The sequence below is a fragment of the Anarhichas minor genome, unplaced genomic scaffold (assembly GCF_050575085.1).
Source record: "Anarhichas minor isolate MPS153535 unplaced genomic scaffold, ASM5057508v1 ptg000062l, whole genome shotgun sequence".
Lineage (NCBI taxonomy): Eukaryota > Metazoa > Chordata > Actinopteri > Perciformes > Anarhichadidae > Anarhichas > Anarhichas minor.
The window spans coordinates 8,729,260-8,753,418 of record NW_027466508.1 but is presented as its reverse complement, the minus strand read 5'-3'; the positions used below and the strand labels follow the sequence as shown (position 1 = coordinate 8,753,418).

Here is a 24,159-nt window from a genome sequence, read left to right as displayed (position 1 = left end):
CATAGACAATAGTTTAGCTTTTCAACAGATGTAATATATCTGACAAATTCATACCTGTAGCCTGTTCTTGCAATTAAAGTGAATTCTCTCATCAGCTGGTATAACAATATTGTGGGAGGTGAAATCTCGGGTGGCACAGATATTTTATTCACACAACGTTGTCTCTGATCTCACCAAACACATTTTCCTCGCAATCCCACTGCATGCTTATTATAAATCTTGTCTTTTGAGTGATTTAGTGTGTGTGTGTCGGTGTGTGTGTGGGTTTTATCTCTACATTTTACTGCCCTTTTTCAGTACTCGAACAGTTACTTTGAATTAGCAAACTGGTTGGCACACTTATGTATATTTTGTGTTACTCAATAGCTGTGTTCTCTACCCTCTACGCTCGGTACAAGTGGCATCTTTGCTACTGACAATGTACAATTGACAAACCTAGATCCAGTGGGAAAGTGGCATAAGTATGCATGCCGTTATATTATATTATGCTTTTGTATGGGTTTGGTGGGACAGCTACAATCAGCTGATTCTTTCTGAGGTTTGGATCACACAATGCTGTCGTTTGTCAAATATTCTGCCCAGTATTGCTATATTGTACGCGGCAACATTATTAATAAAAAAAATCCAAGTGGCAGATTGTTCAGCTTTGATTATGTGAAAATGAAATGCCTGGTAAAAGTCTCCCAAGACAGTGAATTCAGCACAACTTCCACTGAATCAGTAAGATACAAGCGAAGGGCCGCTTTGTCTAGTCTATTTCCTTTTCTCATGTGAATGAATATTTGTGGTGCCCTGGGGCATTGTTTCTCCATGTTGCACTGCATCAGGAACCAGAGAGATAAATGGGCCTGGCCTGTCTAAGGCATCAGGACTTCTTCTCTGCTCAACCATAACTAGTAATGTCCTTTCATCCACTGCCTGCAGTGCTATAGATAATGGCGTATTTATTTGAAGAAGAGGAATTGCTAAAACAAAGACAGGGGGGAATGTGGTTTATGCGATTACAGTTGATGGAATGCTCACAAATGTCAGAAAAAGAAGACAAATTGGATATATGAAAAGGTATGTAGAGCAATAGTGATAGGGCTCGCATGTATTAAACAAATACAAACTCGATAGGTGGATTGAAGGAAAGAAAATCAAGGAAGGAAGGAAGAAACATTGCAACCGGTTGATGAGCGATCAGATGATGAGTAGAAAGAGCTCATGCGTGGATGGGTTAATGAAGAGGGGCGGGACAGCAGGCAGGCTCCATGGGAGATTGGCTTAAGTAGCATGGTGCCTGGCTTCCTGCAGTCACTGAGCCACCAGTTCAAACAAAATAAAAAACTGTCAACCTAAACACCTACCCTGCTAAGACACGCCTGAACCCAGTCGCATACATACACACTCGCCACAGTGTGTACAAGTATGTCATTAGGCCAACCCCTGCAGGCAGCTGTACTGGATATAACGTGAAGCATTTGCACCATAAATAGTCCTTTGCGGTATCTGTGAGGATGGCAATACAAGCTAGCTGTTTGAATTCTTCAAATAACTGTGTGGCACTGTACCATAGTGACGGTGAATAGGAGTGAGAGAGAATGTGTGTGTGTGTGTGTGTGTGTGTGTGTGTGTGTGCCATGGTGATTATGTGAGGATGGCGACTGGGAGTGTTTTTCTCAGATAACCTCAGTTTGTTACTTTTTGATCCTGCTAAATTAAGATAAGGGGCTTGGTTAATTAAACTGTCACATGGCAATACCTTGAGGAATTGCGAGGCCAACACAGCTTTAATTGGGTGGCTGCTATTCTCCCTGCGCTACCTCCCATCCCGGGGAAACAGCCCCACAGAGGGGCGAACGCATCCTCGTGGCTACTGGCAAAGGACGGAAGAGTTGAAGGAGTGATGAGTTTGAACATATCAATGAAGAAGGGGGGAGTGGAATAAAAAACAGGGTGATCTGATCTTAAATGTGTAAAAGACAACACGGTGGACCCGCTCAACCTAAGTATAATTCAAGCCACTGAATACATGATACACAGAGCATGTGATGTCTACAATAGCTCCATGACAGGGTGGAAACCAGGTTTGACTTAAGATGAGGCGTTTAAATTGCTTTTTTAATATGCAGGAATGGGAGATGTGTCATTTTCTGAGCATTGCAGTAATCTCTGCAGTGCATTTGCTGCAAGGCAGGTCTCCAAAGCCCCACGGACAATGTCAGCAAGCTTAAGATGCATCTGTAATTACCAGCAGCCAATTAACAGCTGACCTCACCATCCCACCCCAAACCACAACAAAGATCTATTATGGAGATTTCGAAAGCTTGCAGTGTAAACAAGTAAGTGTGATGGATCCTCATACAGAGCTTGTGGGTGTTTGCACCTCCTCTTTTGGTTTACACACACAGGCACTTCATTGAAATTCAGACCACGGCGAGGTAGACGTTTGAAAGTGTTGCAGATGTGCAGTTTTTTTTTCCTGTAACAGGCTTTAAAGAGAACACCACTCAGAACACCACTCAACCTATATATATGTTACTCCCACTAGTATTCACTCTATTCACTCATGTTTCTGTTGCTGCCGTTAGTTGGGAGCAAGTTGAAAATATTTATTAAAGCGTCCTAGAGTGTAGCAATGCATTATTGCAGCTGAATTTTATTACACTTTAGATAAAATGCAGCACATACATTTGTCGGAGGCACCACACAATGCATCACATTAATTGAAATGTCGGCAGCTTTTTTAAACAGTTACTGCGATTATTATGGGATTCCTTAGAAACATTGTGAAGTTGTTGCTATTGGTGGACGTTTCCTCGATAGCATAATGCCCATTCCGGGAGGATGTTTTGAAAACAGTTTCCCATCTGTCCCTGAAGGTGATGAAAATCTCCCTTGATTAACAAGTGGGAAATCTGGTTGATGGTCCCCTGCGCTGCCTCTCATCCCTTCCCAAGTGGGGATCAGAGAGGATGGAGTTTTGAGCCTGGGGATAATCTAGTTCCCTAGATTGTGATAATGCTGCTCAGGATGATCATGTGGGTGAGAGCTGGTTCGGCTGTGGGTCCGTACTTGCGTATACTTGTGTGTCTGTCTGTCTGCTGGTGCTCCAAAGAGAAGAGGCAAGCGACAGCAGAGCGAGTCAGTCAATTAGTACACACAGACAATGGCAAAAAAAACACCCTTTTTGCTGTTGCTGTATCCAGGCAACCGCATCAGAATTCAAGACATATCAAACAACAGGTGATTGCCACCATCTTCCTTTTTCAGCTTTGAGCTGTAAAATTATGACAATTTGAAGACGGCAAAATTTGACAAATCCTACAGTATAAAGAAGCTTATTTCCTTTTGTGCACCTTGTTTACTTGAAAACCCATTTGCAATGTAGTCAGAAACGTTTGAATGCAGCGAATGTCTCGCAAATAACTGAGACTTAGCTTTGTTTGTGTACTTTGTGAATTTTTCTGAGAAATGACAGTGAGCTTAAGCTCTGCTAAATCTCATTTTAGTTTTCCTGTTGTTCCGCATGGTCTCTTCCCACCCTGATCCGTGTCTGGTGTTGGTGTCCAGCTGTTCCATCAGTACGACAAGTGGTTCAGGAAACTCCCTCATTGTTCACTGACCAATCGCAAACACCAGAATGCTGTCAACGAGCATTTTCCACCCAGTGGTTTGCATTTGCCTGCACCTGTGATTTTAGCCCAGAGGGCAGGGGATGCAGGAGGAGGGTGGCAGAATGGGGAGAGCCTGGGCATTGGGGTGGAAAGACAGTCAGTGTTGGGATTAGGCTGTCTTTCTGTCTGTCGAGATTAAAGGAAATAGATTCATTGTGCGTTCCCCTATTTTGTCGTGTTTTCCTCCAAATGCATCAGAGGACAGCTGAGCCTTACCACCCGAATTTGCATTTTTGTAATTTGCATGAACTCATTGGAGCTCGGAGGCAACTTACGGTTGTGTGTGCACGTATGCATGCGGTTGTGTGTGTGTGTGTGTGTGTGTGTGTGTCCGGGCATGTGCTTTGTAATTTGACAAGCAAAATAAAGAACTTGTCCAAACAATCTACCACACACGACTGGAAAGAGCCTGCGCGGCTTTCATGGAAATCTAGCTCTCGAACCAACTAGACAGTCGAAGCATTTTGTTTTCCAGCATTTACTGGAATGTTAAGAAATTACATTAACTGTCTTCACTGACTTACAACATGTTGTAACACAGTGGCATGCTGCAGTAGAGGGTCTACTGTGGAGAGTTACCAGAATAGATATACTCTGCAGTGCTTTGCTAGCCCAGGTTGTGAATCTGATCAGGCGGGGTTGTGGTAGTGGATTTTGTGTGTGTGTGTGTCTGTCTGTCTAGGCCCCTCTGGAGTCCATTACAGAGGCATCCTGTGATGTGTGCTGAATTCCTCTCTGGAATATTGGATGCTTCTTCCATAATATTCACTTCCCTGCCTCTCATCAGGAATACATTGCTTCACCCCCCCCCCCCCCCCTCCATGATGCCTGGACTTTGTGGCTGATGCCGAATTTGTTTACAATTCAGGTGTGTTTTCAGCAGTTCTCTGATCTGTAATTCTACATCTCTGAGCTCTTTTAATCCTATTCTTATCTTGTGTAAGCCTTCTAATCTTTGACCCTAATCTTAAAACACCACATAGAATGGGGCAGCGTGGATTGAGTTGTTTTTCTCACCTTCCAATTCAATGCACGCATTTGTCAAAGACAGCGAGAGAGGGAGAGAGAGCTGGGGTCCGCTAGCTTTTGGGGTTTCGTTCTCACAAGCTCAATCCGCTGTATTTATTGCAATACATTTCTATTTATTTGTGTTTTATTGCAGTGCGCTGGACTTTAACCCAGTCTATTTTAAAGCCTTTTGCTCATAACCCAGTCTCAGGAGTGAAACAGATGAAGCGGCAAAGAAAGTGTAAATTAGATAGTGAGATGGAAAACGCATTTCTATTTGAAATGATTATCCCTCCTGACGGGTAGACTAATAGACCGTTATTGCATTTCCGTCGGTTTCTTTTAATCTAATCATGCTCATAAACAGACGAGGGAGAGTGTTAGTGTGTGCGCATGTTTATCCATACAGAGACGCAAGCAACCAGTGTCTAGACGGCAAACACCAATTTGGCTGTGGAACAGAGGAACATCGATGCTAAAGCAATGTCGCTGAAACACTAGGCATGTTCCTCAGTCTTGCATGGAGTGGCATGGACAGACAGACGGCGATAGCAGGAGGAGGAGGAGGTGCAACAGAAATGGAGGAGAGGTTGGCAGAGCTCACTGTGGCTAATACATCCAAAGTGTGTCAGTTAGCTCTCTAAATGTGTTAGGCCCTAGGGCTGAGAAAGCCAACACCATCGACTCAACCTACCTCTCTCCACCTTTCCACTTAGCCTCTGTTCAACACCCGCCAATATCCTTAGGGGACCTAAGGATACTGCTGTTCATTGGCACAATTGATCAAATGCCTACATGCTAAAGTGTGCCGTTTTCTTATTGCATGTATTAGTCTCATGAGTGTGCTGGAGGATTCATTTAGAGTGGTGTGCCGATATGCGGCACGGCAGGTGGCTGTACAGGTTGTGTGTCTTCACACCTCTTTCCCTCTCTTGGCAGATGTAACAGTCAGGTTGAGGGCGCTCCCATTTTATTGCAGTAAGTGACGATACTAGTACTTGATAGTTCGAGACTTCACGCTGTATCAGTGACATGAACTGGACAAAGAAAAAGTTCTGGGATTGAACTTTACTGTTAAAAAAAAATGTTTCACACATAGATAACGGTGTTTATAATTTATTTTGCCAAAAAACGTGTTCCAGCATGGACAGTCCCGTTCATTTGCCAAATTACATGTAAATAGTGCATGTTTCCATGTGATTTACACACAAATAATATACACAGTGGAAATTCCTGACTTGATACGCTCCAGTCTGTGGAATGAAAATCAAAAAATATTTGCACACACTAGTAATCAGCCTTGGTCTGTCTGTTTGAAAACACTGGACTGGTGTCACATCGGGTATGTGCGCAAGCTCACACTATTTTTACACAGCTATGTTTCTGTTAGTTTAGCTGAATCAATGTGAGAGTGTCACAGCTGTTCTCAAGAGAAATACTGGTGGAGGTTCTGGTGGTGGTGCAGTACAGTATGTATCACAATCTGCATAATTGAATCTGAAAAGGTATCATTGCAAATCCTCGGCACATCGAGCTTTTCCTCCAACCACAGGCTGGATTATTTTACTAAAGCACATTACTCCCAAACCCTGGATAAGAATTTCGATGACTTGGTTAGTATTTGTGATGAAAACATGATTTCTGCTATTTTCTGTATTGGTTTATGATGTCTGAAACATTTTACGTATCCCCAAGTCAGCACCATCCGTGACTAATTCATTCTCCTAGGTTCTGGCCCCTTCTTGGATTGCATTAGGTTCTTGACATGTTTCACCTACACACTGTCTTTATTGAGTTTGACCTGTTACAGCCAAAGGGAAGCTATTGCTTGTGGCAGCAAGCTGTCAAATAATCATAAGGCTTTCAGAATTGGCCTTTCCATCTATTTTTGCATGATCTTGATGAATTTACATTTTCAGAGCTTACTTTCATTCTGCATACAAACTCTAAAATGGCCAAGGTTGTGTGATACCGCAGAACCCTGATGCAATAGTGAGGACAATACGATGCCACTGTATACTGTAAGTGTGTGTGTTGTTGTATCACACTGATCGCTCTGTTGAGACGGAGAGTCAGAAACACTTTCCCTAATCCTGCTAAAGCAGCACACGTGGGAATGATTACTTGCACAAAGCCATGACACCCTGAGTTGTTCAAATCCCTTTTGTTCAAAAGAGAGCGACAAACAGTGACGCAGACATAGAGGGAAAGAGACAATAAAAGAAAGGGATTTAACTCAACAAACGTGAAAGCGTTGTGTGATGGATCGTCCGAATGAAGCCCCCGCAATGTTGGATTTGTTTGTCCTCGTTGCTTGAGGCCAGCTATCAGGACAGCGCCTGATTGTAGGCGCTAAATCAGTTAAAGAAGAGATCTCTCAAATCTAGAGTATTGGAAATAGCATCATTGAAGTAATATGGCCAGAATGTGGAAAGAAATTGCTGGAGTGAAGCACTTCAAAAGATGACCCAATTAGCAACAAAAGGTTTCCCTTCATTCTTTCCTTAATTAATAGGGTGTTTTAAACCTGTTTTCTCCTTGGATAGAAACAGCATTTCTGTAATGAGCTAGTGAGTCATAGATTCTCTCGGCTGATTTTTTTTCTTTTCTTCCTCTTTTTATTCCCTTTACTCTTTCTCTTTCCTCCTCTTTCTCACTTCACTTATTGCGAGCAGCGTTTCTCTAAATGGGCCAAGGCAACTTTCCTTGCCGTCTACTGGGGGAAGGAAGTAGATTAAGGCTGTTAACATGCACAAGGATGCTGATCAGCCTTTCTGGTCTCAACTCTGGTCCATACTGTGCTCCCTCTCCTGAGGCTCTTCAGTTATAGCCACCCTTTGAACATGGTGTGTTTGTATTTGTGTGTGTGTGCGTGTGGTGGAGTGCTGTTTGACTGAAACAGCCCATTTTGATTTCCGCAAATATAATCTAAGGGTGTCACACAGCGACCAAAGCAGCACAAAAAAAAAAGTGCACTCTCGTTCACATCTCCAAACAGTAAGTAGTAGTGAGTAGAAATAAAACATGGCGCAGGCATGCTGCGTCTGTTTATGTTGCTTATGAGTGAGCATGCTGCGATGCACACACAATAAAGACACAAGAAGGCTATATTTAGATGACAAACTGCCATAAACCCAAGCTAAAGAGAGAAGAAATAAACAAAAGAGAAGGGGGAAAAAGCAAGGCGGTCCAGAAGCATCCCCTGTCACGGTGCAATCCCCCATGTCCTAATTACACAGGCTTAGAGGAAACGGAGGATTAGCGACTGATTCAGCATGCTGCTCTCTCTCCTCATCTTCTAATAAGTCCCCTTCTTGCCTCCTCGCCCTCCTTTGTGCCGCCCTCCATGTCTCTCTCTAGGTAAAGGTAGCAAGATACGATTGACCAATAGCTTTTTGCGTCCCTTTGTTCCTTCTTGCTTACATGTCTGCCTCAAACAACACCACCTAATCCCATTTTAAAAGTAGGCTATGCAGCAGGCTTGTTTTGTTAGCACCTCTCCTCACTTTATGTTCAATATTTGGATACAGAACGTTTTTTGTTTTTTTTTGCATCAGTGATATACTGTATATAGGCTCACCTTCTTATGTGTACATGCTTTATTTTGTACGTATGCGTTTCCATGTGCCAGTGCAGGTGTTGGCACTGTGTACAGTGCGCCTGTTAATTATAGGATGAATGTGTTTTTTGCTTTTCTTTCTTCTTTCTTTCTTTCTGCTGGGGAACAATATTTTCTGTAAACTTAAACCTGTCTAGAATTATTTTTGAGTGATTATCTGTGAAGATTGGTACATTTTATATTTGCTCTTGTGTAATTTTTCCTGTATTTTGCGTTCTTAGCAGCTTTTATACTTTGTTGAATTAATCCAAATTAACCTGGATTAATCGTGTTGGTTTCTTTCAGCTTTCATATTAGTTTCATGTCTTTATGGCAAAGTGCAGGATATGATTTACAGATATGGTCAGAATGTATTGTAGCGGACTGTTCTAAATCATACAACATATGCTGCAGTATACCGCTTGATATTTATTTTCTTCCAGGTTATAGCTTTTCCATGTTAAGTGTTTGATAGGTATAAATAGCTTGATTTTAGCAGGATGATGTAAGGCTTGTTCCTCTCAGACATCTATATCTAATAGCTTGCCTGTGGCTGCTCTGCTGCAATCGCTCCACCATTAGAACACTTAAGGAGTGAAAGAAAGTGGGGTTGAAGAGTGAGCTGTAGCCAGAGGAAATGTGAATTATACAAGGTCTTAAGTCACAGGTTGGAAAAGAGGGTTTTGGATTGGCTGAAGCAAGGATCTTCTTTGACTGACCTTGCATTATTTATTGAGTGTCTCTGACTGCTGTGAACAGTGAATGATCTGAGTTTTCTGAAAACACAATGAGGAAAAAAGAACAAAAAAAAGTTACTTTCCGTGTTGGTTCTGTTTTTCTGTCGCCAGCGATAAAACCGACTCAATGAAGAACGCTTGGAACGTGGTTGAATAGGCTGCTTCAACACAGCAGTGGGAATTTTCTAAAGAGTGTTGTCACACGTCACAGATGTGGTTACAGATAAACATTGGTTTGCCTGTTCTCAGCACTTTCTGGCCTTGGATAGGTTCCCATGGCCGTTCATTACAGTTAAACCTGTTTGTTGAGGTGAGTGTTTTATTCTGAGGTCTGATTGTTAACAGATAACAGAGAAACGGTGAGATCCCCCTCCACACACCTTCTTTTTTTTTCACACAGTTGCCTCAAGGCCGACCTTCACCATCAATTAAAGCTCAAAGAAACCCTTTGATGATTGAGATTATAGCAAGCAACACATGGCGAAACTGTGAATGACAAGTCTGTAGCATGTAGTGAAAACACACGCAATGCAATGAAAAGCCATTCATATTTTAATGCAGTATATTTAAATGAACTTCATAAAAATAAAAATAAATCAATATGCCCTGAAGTTGCAGACCCTGGCAGAGTTTACGTGCACATTATGTTCTGCTCTATTCAGACAGAAACAGGCAAACACACCACTATATTCGTACACGTGTACACGCATGCGGCGGCCTTTATATAACCACGTGGGTCACTTGCAAACTAATTTGTATTTATAAGGACCACATTGTGCATTGTAGGGCCCTCATTGCTGCTTTGTGTAAAAGGGAAAGTGCTGTTTGACAACATCCACGCGGCTTTCCAGATGCCCTTCATCTCTACAACCCACAGACCTTTCTCGTCACCCACAGCACACAGCTCTGCTTGCTCATCATTGATTAGGCTTTGTGTGTTTGTTTTTGTTTGAATATGAGCTTATGCTCCTCTTCCTCCTCCTCTTGGGTTTTTTTTATCCCTCACTCTCCGTTGCATAAATACTCTCTCCTCAGGGTGTTCTTTGAACAACTTAGCCAGGCATTAGTTGACGGAGAGGCCTGCAGTTTGTGAGGGAACGCCTGAAGAGAGGACGTGTTTGATCCTGCGATACATGTCCTTGTTTCAGTCTCGGCATTGCCAGCCACCGGGCACTCCCACCGCTGCTGCCAAGCTTTTCCTGCCATGCGTCGGTATTCTCTTGCCTCCCACTGTGATAAAAGCTACTACACTGGAGAGAAGTATCCTTCTCATTGTGCTAAGCCACCCACTGCACAAAACAATCCAAACCTGTTCCCTGAACGAACAGCTACACTCACAGTAGAACTTTGAATCACTGATCGGACGCTAACCAACAATTAAATCACATTATATTATGGAATTGTTTTATCTTGGATACAGCTACATTATCAGAGAATACAGAATACAGCTATATTACCAGAAAAGAAACTATTAATGCATTTAAAAATGCACTTTACTCCAAATTAGCCTTTAATATCACATCATGGGCACCAGTAACTGCTGTTTACTGATTTCATGCCGAGCAGTAGGCCAGTATAAGTTGCAGGTCTCACAGCAAAGTATGGTGAATACACCGAAACAGCATTTTCATGGAAATACTATTGTATTGTAATCTCTTGAAATAATGTTGACAAAACAGACTTGCCAACTGTAGAGAACAACCTGCTTTCCCAGCAACGCTCTGCTCTAGAATCATAACAATATCAGATTCAGCAATGCACCAGAGTAATGTGCTCAATTTCACCGCAGCAATGCTGCGCAAGGAGAAAGACCTGTAAAATAGCTCGCTCGATATCTGACTTGATGAGAAATATAACATTTTGATTTCTTTGGGTCTGTGTCAAGGTAAAACTAAATTCACAGCAGAATAAATATTGAGTTTCATAATAAATCCGCAGCTCTTTTATTCAAAAATTCGAAAAAGCGGCAACTGTAAAATGCATTAACAGAGAATATAACATTTGTTTTTTTGTATTTCGACCGGGAAAATGTGTCCCTCTCGTCTTAAACTTATTGCTTAGAAAACAAAATCTGAAATTTCCAACGCACACTCCGTTTACCCCCACCTGAAGACTGGCAACCTGAGAAGCCATAAGATATTTTCTTAACATTAGGCTCAGTCAGAGTGGAGACTCTCTCATCTGTGCAGTTCAAATATTTAGTCACCCTGATTGTGGGGGGGGGGGGGGGGGGTTGCATGGATCAGCTGGGCTAGATGGCAGTAGGCGAGGAAATTAAAAACACAATAACACACACATGCATGCACACATAAACACACACTGTGAGCTCCCTCAGGTGAACAGGTGCAGTCATGGTCTGTCACAGATGCTCTGCGCAATTCGTCAGCTGCCTTTCCTCCTGTCCACCTTGGCTGGGTTGGGGGATATTCACGACAACACAACCTCGACACACAACCTCACACACACACAGACACGTTATCTTGGATCATTCTCCATTCTTATAGGCCAGGTGTGCATGATGGTAAAAGGAATCACCACCACTGTGATGAGTGATACAATTATTATTATGTGTTTATAGCTTTTTTATTTAACTTTCCTGCACCTTCTTTTTAAACTTACCGAACACTCTGCCACACTACGGGGGTTTGTGTGTTCAGCTCGCTGCTGCTGCTTTGCTAGCAATACCCTGTGTGTACAGCTCTCTCTTGGTTCCTCTCTCCCTCCCACCACAGGAACCACAGTGTGTGACAGAGGGACATTAATCACAGGGCTGGGTAATAAAGCGAGGAGGGATGGGCATGCAGGGCCAGGGGGGCAGGCGTCTGGGGGGGAAAAAGGGTGTTTAGGGAAATCACACCGTGCTTTATGACACACGCTGATACACAGGCACATTTTTACACTCACAGGTTTAGGTGCACATCCTTCATGCACTGTACTGAAAGCTTCCACCCTGGAAGTTTGAAAAATTCAATCTAGGAGAGGAGGAAAAAAAACAACTCGGGATTCAAGGAATGGTGACCAGTTGCTTTCTATTAATATGTGTTGAGGGAGAGCCTCGTGCCTTCTTTCCCACCTGTGTGTGATTCTACGTGGCCTGTGGCCCTCGTTAATTAAGTGCTAATTTAGTAAAAAGCCTTTTTTGGAAGGATAACAGAGGGGCATTTTTTTTCAGAATGTGGAAAGAGATGAGAGGCATTGTATGGCTCAGTAGAAGAAGCATCTTGTTGAGATGGCTGCGGGAGCTTTTCATGATACTGATAACTCTCATGATATGAGATGAAATAAAAATGTGGCTGTTTGTACATGAGTATGAGCTAAATGACAGCAGCACACACAATGTAGTGGTCTGCTGGGTTTAACTGTATTAAGTGTTTGGGTTTTTTTCAGCATTTATTCCTGACCTCTTTGGGTTATTGGAGTTTTTTAATATCAACCTCATTCCATCTTGACATTTTACAGTGGACGCTGGGTTTTGAATCATATCAAGTGGAGTTGTGATCGTGGATATTGAGTGTGTGTATCTGTGTGTGTGTGTGTGTGTGTGTGTGTGTGTGTGTGTGTGTGTGTGTGTGTGTTGTGCATTTTTCTCTTGCATCTGCACTTGCATGGGATTCCTGTTCTTGTAAATCAACCAACTATAACAAAGGCTCACTGCTCCAGGTGCTAAAGATCAGGGCATTCAACTAAGAGAAAGCAGAGACGACAACATTGTGAATCTGACCTTTTTTTTTTTTAAACAAAAGAAAAACTATATATATATTTCCATAAATTAACTCATACATACACATCCGGTGTCATGCTTACAGATACAATTTAAATTCACAATAGATGTAGCTTTCTGTTGTTTAGTCTTTGCCTTGGGAAAGCCATCTCACACTACATGTTAGATGCTCTACTCTGCTTTTAAATGGAATTCTTTATTCAAATTCTTTATTCAAATTATGCAGAGTTTATTCTGCAAGAACTACCTCTAAAAATGTCCTAGTCACTTAAAAGAGATACACGTCGGGGCTGTTCGTTTTTTTTTGCATTTTAATGAGGCACCTCATTGGTTCAGAAAGTAATTAACAAATCCTTCATTCATCTATCTTTAGTTTTCACTAGTCTATCTCACCCCGGGTGCTGTTACGAGGTGCGGCAGCATCTGATGTTGACAAATAACACGGTGAACCCAGATCATTTACTTTTTCTCCTTCTTTTTGCAATGTTGCTGTATTAAGGGACTTTCTGGATCTGTCAAGATTTCTTTGACACCGTGTGTCCTTTTGCTATTTCGCACAGACTTCTTAGAGCAGCGTAACTACTTTTATATATCTGTTTCATGTGCTCTTAGCAGTAAAGATAACTGGCAGCTACATAGCCGTCCTATCTAACTCATTGTTACCCAGTCTTGCTATTCTGCCCTAAAGCAAGGCAATTAACCCTGCCAGAGAGGTGGTAAGATATCTCGGGTTGCTCGCTGAAAAGAAGTATCTATAAGTACAAAAGAGTGTGTGGAGTTAATTACACTTTTTGGTTGTCAGTAGAGGTGTAATGAATATCTGATTTTAATCAGGGGTCCAGGTCAAGTGTCTGCAATAGAAATTCAACGATACAAACTCCTGACCGGGCAATTCAGTCAGAATTTCAGTGACACTCGACTTGTAAATGAAGCAGAATCTTGCCTCGGATGTTTTGGTCACAATTTATATGGAATAATTCAAAATTCTTGCTGCATATCATTGCATGCATTGCATTGCCTGTTGTTTACATTTGTTCCTATTTGGTTCAGGGCCAATGTGCTTAAAATATGTACTGTCCTTTTCAAGCCTTGTTTGGAAGAATAGATTTAAGCAGAACTTTTTCTTTCGCCGTATAATATCACTGCCCAAGATCGCAAACATGATTTCAAAAAAAAAGAAAAGTGACCACTGAAAGATTAAAAAACAAATACTGCGTGTCTGTTGTAAACACAGATGGATATCTTGTGGTTCAAGGTTTCTTGATGTTTTGATTTTACAACAAGTACTAACAAATAATTTCATCTGAAAAATGAGAAGCAATAATGTCGTAAAGAAAATAATGCAATGATAAATTGAGGGCTTCTACTAAAAGGATATCAACATAAAACATGAAATAGATTTGCAGTATAAGCAGTTCTTAGCTGATGGAGAAATAGTAATGCTTATTTGACAATAGTTTATATGGTAATATGATTATTTTTTCTCAATGATTTATTGCTTATTCAGATATAATGAATAAAGCTGATTATTAGTGTGCTTCATCATTGTTCCATATCAAATCATTGACTGTGATTGCATATTTGAGTGTAGCCATCGGTGTAATTTATCTTGGACCATACACAGAGCTGAAAGGGAAACTGGACAGCAAAGCAACTGAGCCCCGTCCCTGGTAGCCAAATTATCACAGGCAAATGTGTCCTTGGTGGAAGCTTCTGTTGCCCGTCCCGGAGAGCTGGTGGAGCCATTGTGAAGAAAGACAGGGAGGGAGAGAGAGAAAGAGAAAGGGAGGGACGGAGGGAGATGAATGTCACCCTTGCTCTCATATGTCATATTGTTAACCGTAGATACGAGAACGCCTCAAGGTTGAACGTGCAGCAGAGACATAAATAATCTATCAGAGGTTTCCTCCGACTAAATAGAGGGAAATATGTCTGCATGGATTATTTATGCTTTAATATGCACACGGTGAATGGACAATCACCTCTGAGAGCATGAAGACATTGTTGGGGCCAAGTTAATTGTGTGTGTCTGGAATGCATGCGAGATGGGTGTGTGAGGGGCGGTGGTTGTCGAGCTGTTAAGCTTGGTTACACGTAGGGTCTATATTTTGTGGCTTGGTGATGGATTATGGCGTGCTCTGGTCGGAAAGTGTATTCAGGTTTGCATTATTCATGTACAAGCTTCCGTCCCAATCATCGATCTTTGTGCTTTTGACATGTTCGTTCTTTCTCACTCAAATCTCGAATCACTTGTGCGCAAACACAGGCACACACACACGCGCAAATGTGCTTCTGAGTGTGTGCGGATTGAAATGTAGTCCATCTCAAAGTGGTCCGGCGTCCGCTTTTCCAGCTCACCTTATTTCCTCTTCAGATGACTGCCTCGACGTAGGAAATGTCAGGCTCTCTTTTGCCGGCGCTGTGTGGCTTCTTCAAACATTTGTGAAGTGTTAAGCTCATCTCTACAGCTTAGGAGGGCAGTCTCTCAGGAATCTGGGCTGCCGACCCGCAGCACAGCAAAGACAGCCGAGCCAAGTGCACTCAAGCACGGACCACTCTGCCCGCTTATTTGTATCAATGAAAGATTGTATTAGTCCCGCGTTTGTGGTCGTTACAGCGGCACACCCGCCATACTGTAAAGGTCCAGTCGTGTCGTTGTCTTCTCACATTTAGTTGGAGGATACAGCTTTGAGTAGCCTCATTCCTCAATCCTTGCATTAATATACCACTCACAATTTCACCCACTGACTTTGGTTTCAGGCTTCAAACAGGCTTGTTACAGGAAGACAAATTAGACTGATTTAAAATGTGGTGTTGGTCTTACACTCAATACACGAGGACAAAGATTCATCATGAGGAAGCTAGGTTTAAACTATTACCAGCAGGGGAGAAGAAAGGTGACAACAAGCGGTTTTCTGTTCATTACAAAACATGCAATTGCGAAACATACGACTTTGTTTTAGCTCAAATATTACTGTCGAAAATCGACAATGCCAGATTTAAGCTCCTATGAATAGACTTGCGTAATTCCTCTTAACAAAGAAAGCTGCCTCAGTTTTCTCTCAGTTAATGTTCCAAAGAGTGTATTCTAGCAAACAAACAAGTGTTTGTCTTCACAAACCGGCATATCTGCATAGCATATCTCAGAACCAATAGGCAAATTGGCCTGAGCTGCTGCATTTGTTTAGAAGACTGTGCAAGCAACCTTTGGATTTTACTAGAAAAAATTGTTGAATGCTGCTGTTTTCTTTCATTCTTGGGTTTGTCTAGCCTGTACCTTGTTGAGTTTACACTTTTTTTTTAACTTGAAGGAATGATGGAGGTTTGTAAAGGCTTCATACTGAAATGCTCACACGCCACTGCAGAGCCAAACACGCTCTCTGATGTGTGGATGAGAATGAGAAACAAGGAACTAGTTGCAATTTCATTAGTATAGTCCCAACTGTTAGAATCCCGTCTATTTGGGCTCTCTTGGTTTTCTTTTCTTGGTTTCATCCCACCTGGCCGATGGAAGAATTCCATTTGTGGGACAACAGATGCTCCGTTTCTTTTCTCTTTTCTTCACTTCACGCCCAAGAGGAGAAAATAAACGGGCGACTCTCTTTTTTTTTTAATTATAATTTTTTAATCCAAGTTTGGGATCGGTTTGACACAGGCATGAACACTCCAATAATCAGCCAGAGTTTGCATCTCTCTGAATAGAGATGAAAGAGGGGAACACAAACACACACTTATACACACATGCATGCACACACAACAACAACAGGAGCACACAAATAAACAGGCACAAACACATGGGGAGGAAGCACAAGCCATTTGGCACAGGCTCTCTGTCTAGGGAGGTCTTCAAAGCCCACTGACATGAATTTATGATAACGCCACTATGCCTTTGCCAAACCTCAACTGTTGTTGTTTTTCTCTCGCTCCCTCCCCAACCCTTCTGTATGCTCTGCCATCCCCTTGATCAGAGCTTTGAAAAATGCTAGCAGGTGTCCCCCAGTCCCTTGGAAAGGTGTGTGTGTGTGTGTGTGTGTGTGTGTGTGTGTGTGTGTGTGTGTGCGTGCGTGCACATGTGTATGCATTTGCATGTGTGTTTGGAATGAGACATCCTTAGCTGGCTCTTCCCTTTTTATATAATTTCATTAGATTTGGCTCCGCTTAACTTTGGGCTCCAACTCTTTGTACAGTTCAGTTTCATCATGGCACTATGATTGAATTACCCTCTCGCTGTGTGGTTTTACACTTTCCTATTCTACACTGCTGACCTAAATATCTCTTTCTTCTCCATCCATCCCCTCCCTTTCTTTCTATCTGCAGATGAGGACTGTGTGAATTGTACGGAGGAGTGCCGGGTACTGGGTCATTCTGACCGCTGCTGGATGCCCCAGTTCCCCGCTGGAGGAAACCAGGCAGAAGGCGTTGACTACCGCAACAATATGTTCGTGCCAGCGGGCATGGAGACTGTGCCTGAGACAGAGACCTACGAGACTGTCAACCTCAATGGCAAGAAGACGTTCTGTACATTTGGAAAAGAGAGGCGTGACCACACCATCCTGGTCGCCAATGTCAAGCCCTACTTGAAGGCGAAACGAGCCCTCAGTCCACTGCTTCAAGAGGTACCTTCAGCCTCCAGCAGTCCTACCAAGGGCTGCTCCACCATGTCTCCCTGCTCTTCAGTCAAAAGCCCAGCTGACGGAGCTGAAGGCAAACCGCCTCCTGCCACCTGCTCCGGCCACTACGGGCCTCCCGATGGTCAGTACCTGTCACCAACCAAACAAAGCAGAGACCAGGGGGTCTACCCACCCTTGCCTCCCTCAGACCCAGTGGCCAAGGTGCTCGCAGAGGCCCGCTCTCGGATCAGCCAAGAGGCCACAGGGGAAATGGAGCGTGTTCTGGAGCAGGTCGAGCCCGACGCGAGCCGTGATAGAATGGACGCTGACCAGGTGGTGAGAGACATCGACAAACTATTGCAGGACTGCAGAGGAAGTGAGGCCACTGGAACACTCAGGAAGTGACACAAAGGACTGCAAAAAAAAGAATTATGGAGGTAGAGAGAGGAATATAATGCTATTCTAAAAACTCTCATGCCAAAACTGTTACCAAAACAAATGAAAAAGGTTAAACGGCTCTTCTGTTAGGAGCTCTTTTCACTGTATTTGTTGTTGAAAAATACCAACTTTGGATGGACGATGGGAACATTTGTTATGTCGGTCATTTGGCACCAGTTTGGTGCTGGGATCCCTACCAACAAAAAGGAACTGGGTGACAAACATCTGAATTCTGCTGAATTTATAGACTCTTTTTGTTTTGGATTCTTAAGCAAATTGCAGAGGCTTATGCCTCTGGCACCTCGCAAGCTATTATCTAAGTGCCCACCAGCTCATAAGTGTGTTGTTCATGGTCTCTCGTGAAATCCTACATATCTAAGTGTGTGTAGGTGGATTTCTGTTATATGTGATGGCCATAGAAACTGAATGAAAAAGGACTATTTATGGTCAGACATGACAATCGATGCGAAAACAGTGAAACAAATTTGAATCCGTTTTGGACAATGAAAGACCTAAATACACAAAACAACCTTATCTCCCTTGACTTAAATATAGGTGTTTAATATGTGATGGATACTGTATCTGAACATGAACATGATTGGTTAATCAGGTGTGTGTTCGCAGGGATTGGTTATGGACTTGGAGACGGAGGGGCTTAATTGCTACGCTGAAGGAGAATTATTAACAGTGTAACCATGTTTCACTTGTCATTTGTAGCCACACGTGTAAGCTGTGTCTGTCTCACGCCTCTATTTAAACATTCATGTTGCTGACTGGTGTAGTTGCATTCACCAATTGTACACACATTTTACACATGTGCACTACACTTTGCTCATACACATGCTGACACACTCACATGCACTGATGACCCTACAGACACACACACACACACACACACACACACTAATGCTTACACACAACTGGCCATCTGTGTAATTGTCTTATACATGGACATCATCAGCTTTCTGTCCCTTGTGTACAGTGAATTATCATGTGTGTGACTCTGCCTTAAGGCAATCACAGGTTGTATAAATAGGGACATTCTTTCCTCAACTGTGAAAAGATTAAATCTATATGATTATATAGATGACTATATGTATGAATTCATGTATGGTGTCCAAATATTAACTACATATTTATACATTTTATAAGAAAAAAAATAAATGAGGAATCTCAGTAAAAAGTGTCCTTGAGTTAAGGTCAAGTGGGTCAAGTATTAACTCAAAGAACTGCAAAGGACACTGCCATTGTTTCGAAGACAAATATCCAAAAATATAAATAACAAGAAATTGTCCCTTCACATTATCACTATACATAATATCATTATATGTGTAAATGTATTCAATTTAGATGTGTTTACATCAAAAAACTGACATATTTTTATTGATTTTACTGCAATTTCTGTGCATTTGAGCCAAATTGTTATGTGTACAAAAGCTATATTGTGTATTTTATTAAATTAATATATAGTTGTGTTGCAATATACATGGGCTTATATTGTATTTGGCAAACGTTGCCTTAGTAGCTGTCGAACTCTGTGAGTTTGCTTTCGTTTGGGTTTCTGTTGGTGTTTCTTTTCCTCTCTATTCTGCGTCTTTGCAGGCTGGCTTCAGTGCTTTTGAGATGTCGCCTCTTTTTACCCGAAGGTCCAGCTGGATCGAATACAATAACTGTTGAAGCTTAATGAGCCAGCTGATTTAGAATACAATTCAAACCAACAACAAAAAGCAACAAACGCAACATAACAGTTTGAATATTTTTACTGAGCAGATTTTTACAGGGCAGCTATTTTCTTTAACAATAACTAGTATGCGTATCTCTTGTGTCCCATGTTTTTACTTTTTTTTTTTTTTTTCAAAAAAGAAACCTGCCATATTGAAAGTGGAGTGGTTTCCTTGGTGATCATAAAACTGCCTTACTGTCTCTGCGGAGAGCTTGTTGTATCTGTGGAGCTTGTGACTGCTTATAAAGCCCTGGTCCACCAGAATGTGCATTTTCTATTAAGGACTAAAAGAGGTTCTTTTTCAGTAGTCTGTGTTGTTTATGTATGTACTCCTTCCTTCTCGATACATGTTAGAATTCTCATATTTTGCAGAGAAACTTGACATCTGAAACTCTTATCAAAAGTTACTTTGGATTTGATGTCTTAGCTGTTTAGGTACACGGTTTATACAACCAAGTGTCTTCACATTCAGGCTTTCTTAAAAGAAATGATACAGACATTTATTTTTGAAAATTTTGGCACATTTCGGCCACTCTCTGAAATAAGGGAGGTGCTTTTTCTAATATACTCTGATAGTAAAAAAAAAAAAAAAAAAGCAGAACAGTAGGCTATTAGACTAGATCTGTTTTGGAAAATATGACTACAATCACCAAATCTATGGTTAGAAGCAGCCATGAGAGGGAACAGTGACTAGCATTCATATGGCCCTGGTGTGTTTATCGTACAGTGTTTCTGAGCTGAGTTGGAATCCTGACGGCAGATAGAACGCATTCTATCTTGCAGACATGTCATATCTGAGTATTTTGGTATTTCTGTTCTCGCTTCTTTTTCTTAATCGAGATACATGTTTGGACATTCTCCTGTCATTCTGCCATTCTTCTGTATCTTTTACCTACTTGCCATCTTTTTTTCATTTCACTATTCATTTGCTTACTTTTGCTGTTTGCTTTCTCGCCTCTAAGGGAGCAAAGCCAACTGTTAGCTTTTCTCTTTCGTCTGCAAAGCATTTGGTTTCGGTTTACCCATGCTCTTTTCCTGGGAGATGGCAGAGGCTGTTTTTAGAGAGGGCTTGGAAGAATTGACAGAGGAGTAACATATTTATGGTAATTTTTGAATTCGACTTTTTTTTTATTATCTCTCTCAAATATCTGGATAAATCAAGGAAGACTGACATTCACGTCATACAATCAGTTTAAATGTGCTTTTCAAAGTGCGCACTGCGACTGTGAGCTTGACAACAATGCTGTTATATGTGTGCACATGCACACAAACACTTGGGCACTTCAGCAGCACACTGCCTTTCATTTAAATGCATAGCCCCTTAAAGGTAATGTGAAGGCTGAAAGAGAGGTCAAAACACTACCCAAACAAATGTGACACTTTCACACTTTTCTTCATGGTTTATTTTCTTTTTTATCTCATTGCGCTTAGTCTTCATGCTGGATCAAGCATTCTCTACTGTGTGTGTGTGTGTGTGTGTGTTTGTGCTTGATGCGCTTTCATGCCCCTTATTGTTTGACTACACGATTCTTTTCTTATTTAATTTCTGTTACACATGTACTATAGATTAAATTCCAACTCACACAGAAATGATATTGCCGTGGCTTATTTGGCCATTAATTAAAACAAAGTGCAGCGGTCACCCCAGGACTGTGTCTTTTGCTCAGTCTGGCTGCCACAAACAGCCACTGTCACACTTCAGGCACATTTAAAGTGCTGTCCCCTTGAATGGAGATCCCCTGGCCTAGCTGCTGTCTACCCTCGCAAACTGTGGGCAGGAAATGAGCTGGGTCCAGTGGATGGAAGGTATTCTTTAAAGCCATGGCCCCTCTCTCAGGCTATTTGCTGTCTAACATGTCAACACATAGTTGGAGATTGAGCATAATGCAAGGCCTCTCATTATTGTCTAATTACACACTGTTGGCATCATACACTGTTTGCAGTGCATTACTCAAATCTAGAGTTGGTTATTTTTGCCCACTTGAGACTGTTGATTTTACCAAGTGATTAGGACAGGGCCTTGCTGAATGTGGCTATCCGCCTCTGGTCTCTGATGCCCTGTCCACACTACTCCGTTTCTCCTTGGATGCAGATTTGTCAAATAGAAACGATCTCCGTCCACACGGGAGTTTCAGCATCATTCTCGAGTTGATCTGCGTCCACACGGCAGCCGTCGAAGGCGGACAGCACGTGACCATTAACTACACTGGGCATGCGCGTGACGGTGTAAACAGGAAGTGAATTGCTTGCTTAGTTAAAAAAAAAAAAAATACTCGCTCTGTCTCTCTCTCCAAATTTACTTTAACATCAACACTTACACATAAACGTTTACTAGATTATGGGTCCATCAATGTGGTCTCTCACTCGTTTCCTCCGTGTTGTTGATGTCTGTTCTCACTAGTAGCTCTGAACGTCATGTCCGCCTAGCTAGCTTCTAAGCTAATTTTAACATTACCGCCAATGGAGAAATGCTAACCGCGATTAGCATTACAGCGGTGCGGGTCTATCTCTCTCACATCAAATTTACTTTAAAATCAACACTTACACGTAAACGTTTACTAGAATATAGGTCCATACATGTGGTCAACACACGTCTCTCACTCTATTCTGCTCTTCCTTCGTGCAGGAAAGCTTAGCAGATCGCTAACAGTAGATCCGTGAAATAAAGACCATGGAATCCATAGAAGAGTTTCAAGACTTCAGTGTGAAACTTTATTTGTAAAACTGTGGAAGCACAATATGAAATATGGCTTTACAAACTGTCCCTATACACATTACACGAATACAAAACAACAATCCATGATATAGCCAGCATGTAACATGTCCGCCTAGCTAGCTTCTAAGCTAATTTTAACATTACCGCCAATGGAGAAATGCTAACCGCGATTAGCATTTAATACAACACAAATGTTATACTAAACACGCGAATAGAATATATCTACGTACATATTTTCATGCTCCATAAATACATACTTACAGACTAAGGTCTCTCAAGGCTACCAAACGGAAGAAGTAAAACGTTAGAGCAGCATGTCTTCTCATTAGAATCTAAAAACAACGAGCTGCTCCATAGGGCTGATGCCGGTCACGCCACTCGCTAATCACTCCAATAACAGCTGCTTCCTCCACAGAAATGCAGACTTTTACTGCATAGCTGCTGCTAGCTGTTGTGCTAGCAGCAACGCTTGCAATTAGTTATCCATGTTGAAATGAATCGCTGGTAGCCCAGTTTGTTTTCTTCCGGGTACGGGTCATGTGATAGTGAGTGTGACGAATCAGGGACGGAGACGTCATGGTTGCCAAGAACCAATCCAGTAGCGAACACGGGTGTGGGCGTAATTTTTTCTAAGCACATCCGTATCCGACCGTCCACACGCAAACGCAACCCCGGAGTTCTCAAACACCTCCAACCTCGCCGGAGTTTTCAGATCCCTCCGTTTAGGGTGCTCCAAAACTCCGGCGTAGTGTGGCTGCTCAGTGTAAACGTAGCAAATACGGAGTAAAAACGGAGTAGTGTGGACATGGCCTGAGTGATGCAGGTGCACACAGACAGCCACTGCTTTACACATATAGAATCAACATGTCATTTTGGTTAGTTAAAACAAGCACCCAATGTTTGTCAGTGTCGTCCCCTCACCCCCCAAGCCCACACTCATAGCATAGGGCTCCATGCTACAATGGGCAACTGGTTTAAAGACCAGAGACATTCATTTGTATGGATTATTTCAACTGCTATCGTCTAAAGGCTGTGTTCATTGTGATCAATCTGAAAAAAAGATGAAAAGATCAAATAAAAAAGCAATTACTAATAATGTTTGCTCTTGTCCTTGTATGAGTTGGTTGAGAAATGGCTAGTCATGGCTTTGATTTAATTTCTCTTCTCCCAAGAGAACCTGGTTTTTTTTGTTCTTTCCCATTTTGCCTTGTCAAATAGGATTCTACTGTTTACTTTCGCACAGTGCCTGGATAAGATAAAAAAAATGGCTTTTTCAATTGTGTTTTAGGGTTTTAAATGGACGTGTGCATCCACCTTGAACCCAACCAGACACAGACACACTTCAAATCTTGCTTTTGGCAAATTATTCTTCATTCATTACATTAGATCACATTTTTGCCACACAAAAGATTACTGCTATGGCTTTTTTTTCCCTCCTGATTGCTCAGAGGCAAACAAATTGGTGCTTGAAAATATGTGTACTAATGTTTCTCAGATAAGATGTTGCACTTCACCCTTCAGCTAGATAAGCATTCAGAGACCAATTTGAAGTCTCTTCAATACTGGCCTGTGGTTAGAGAGATAAACTATATGCTTCCCATTTGCTCAGTGAAATGTGGTTTGCTTAATTTGTAATGAATGGTTATTAGGTGTTAGATGCTCAGAGTGGAACATACACTGGCAGTGGCAGATGTGACCTCGCTGATGGTGTTTAGTTCCTCATGAAGAATAGTGAACAAACCTTTTGGACTACTGCTTAGAGTATTAGTGCTTTGGAACGGGTTTTAATGTCCTTTTTAGTGTTTTCCAATACAAAATGACAGACCATGGAAGCTAATGGAACACCATTACATTTATTCCAGGCAACTATTCCATCATGATTGCAGAAGTACATATGGTTGTATGCTCTCGTGATTCCACCCATCAATCGGCATACTGCTGTCTAAGGA

The 24,159-nt window shown here is 41.9% G+C and overlaps 1 protein-coding gene across 1 annotated transcript in view; it reads left to right on the top strand.

The window, feature by feature from the left end:
• pcdh17 (protocadherin 17) overlaps window positions 1-19,149 on the top strand; it is a 51,146-nt gene extending 31,997 nt beyond the window's left edge. Inside the window, exon 4 of the mRNA XM_076077890.1 lies at window positions 17,041-19,149. Coding sequence (XP_075934005.1) covers window positions 17,041-17,738 — 698 coding nt within the window. The 3' untranslated portion in view covers window positions 17,739-19,149. The remainder of the gene's footprint in view (window positions 1-17,040) is intronic.
• Window positions 19,150-24,159: the final 5,010 nt, after the last annotated feature.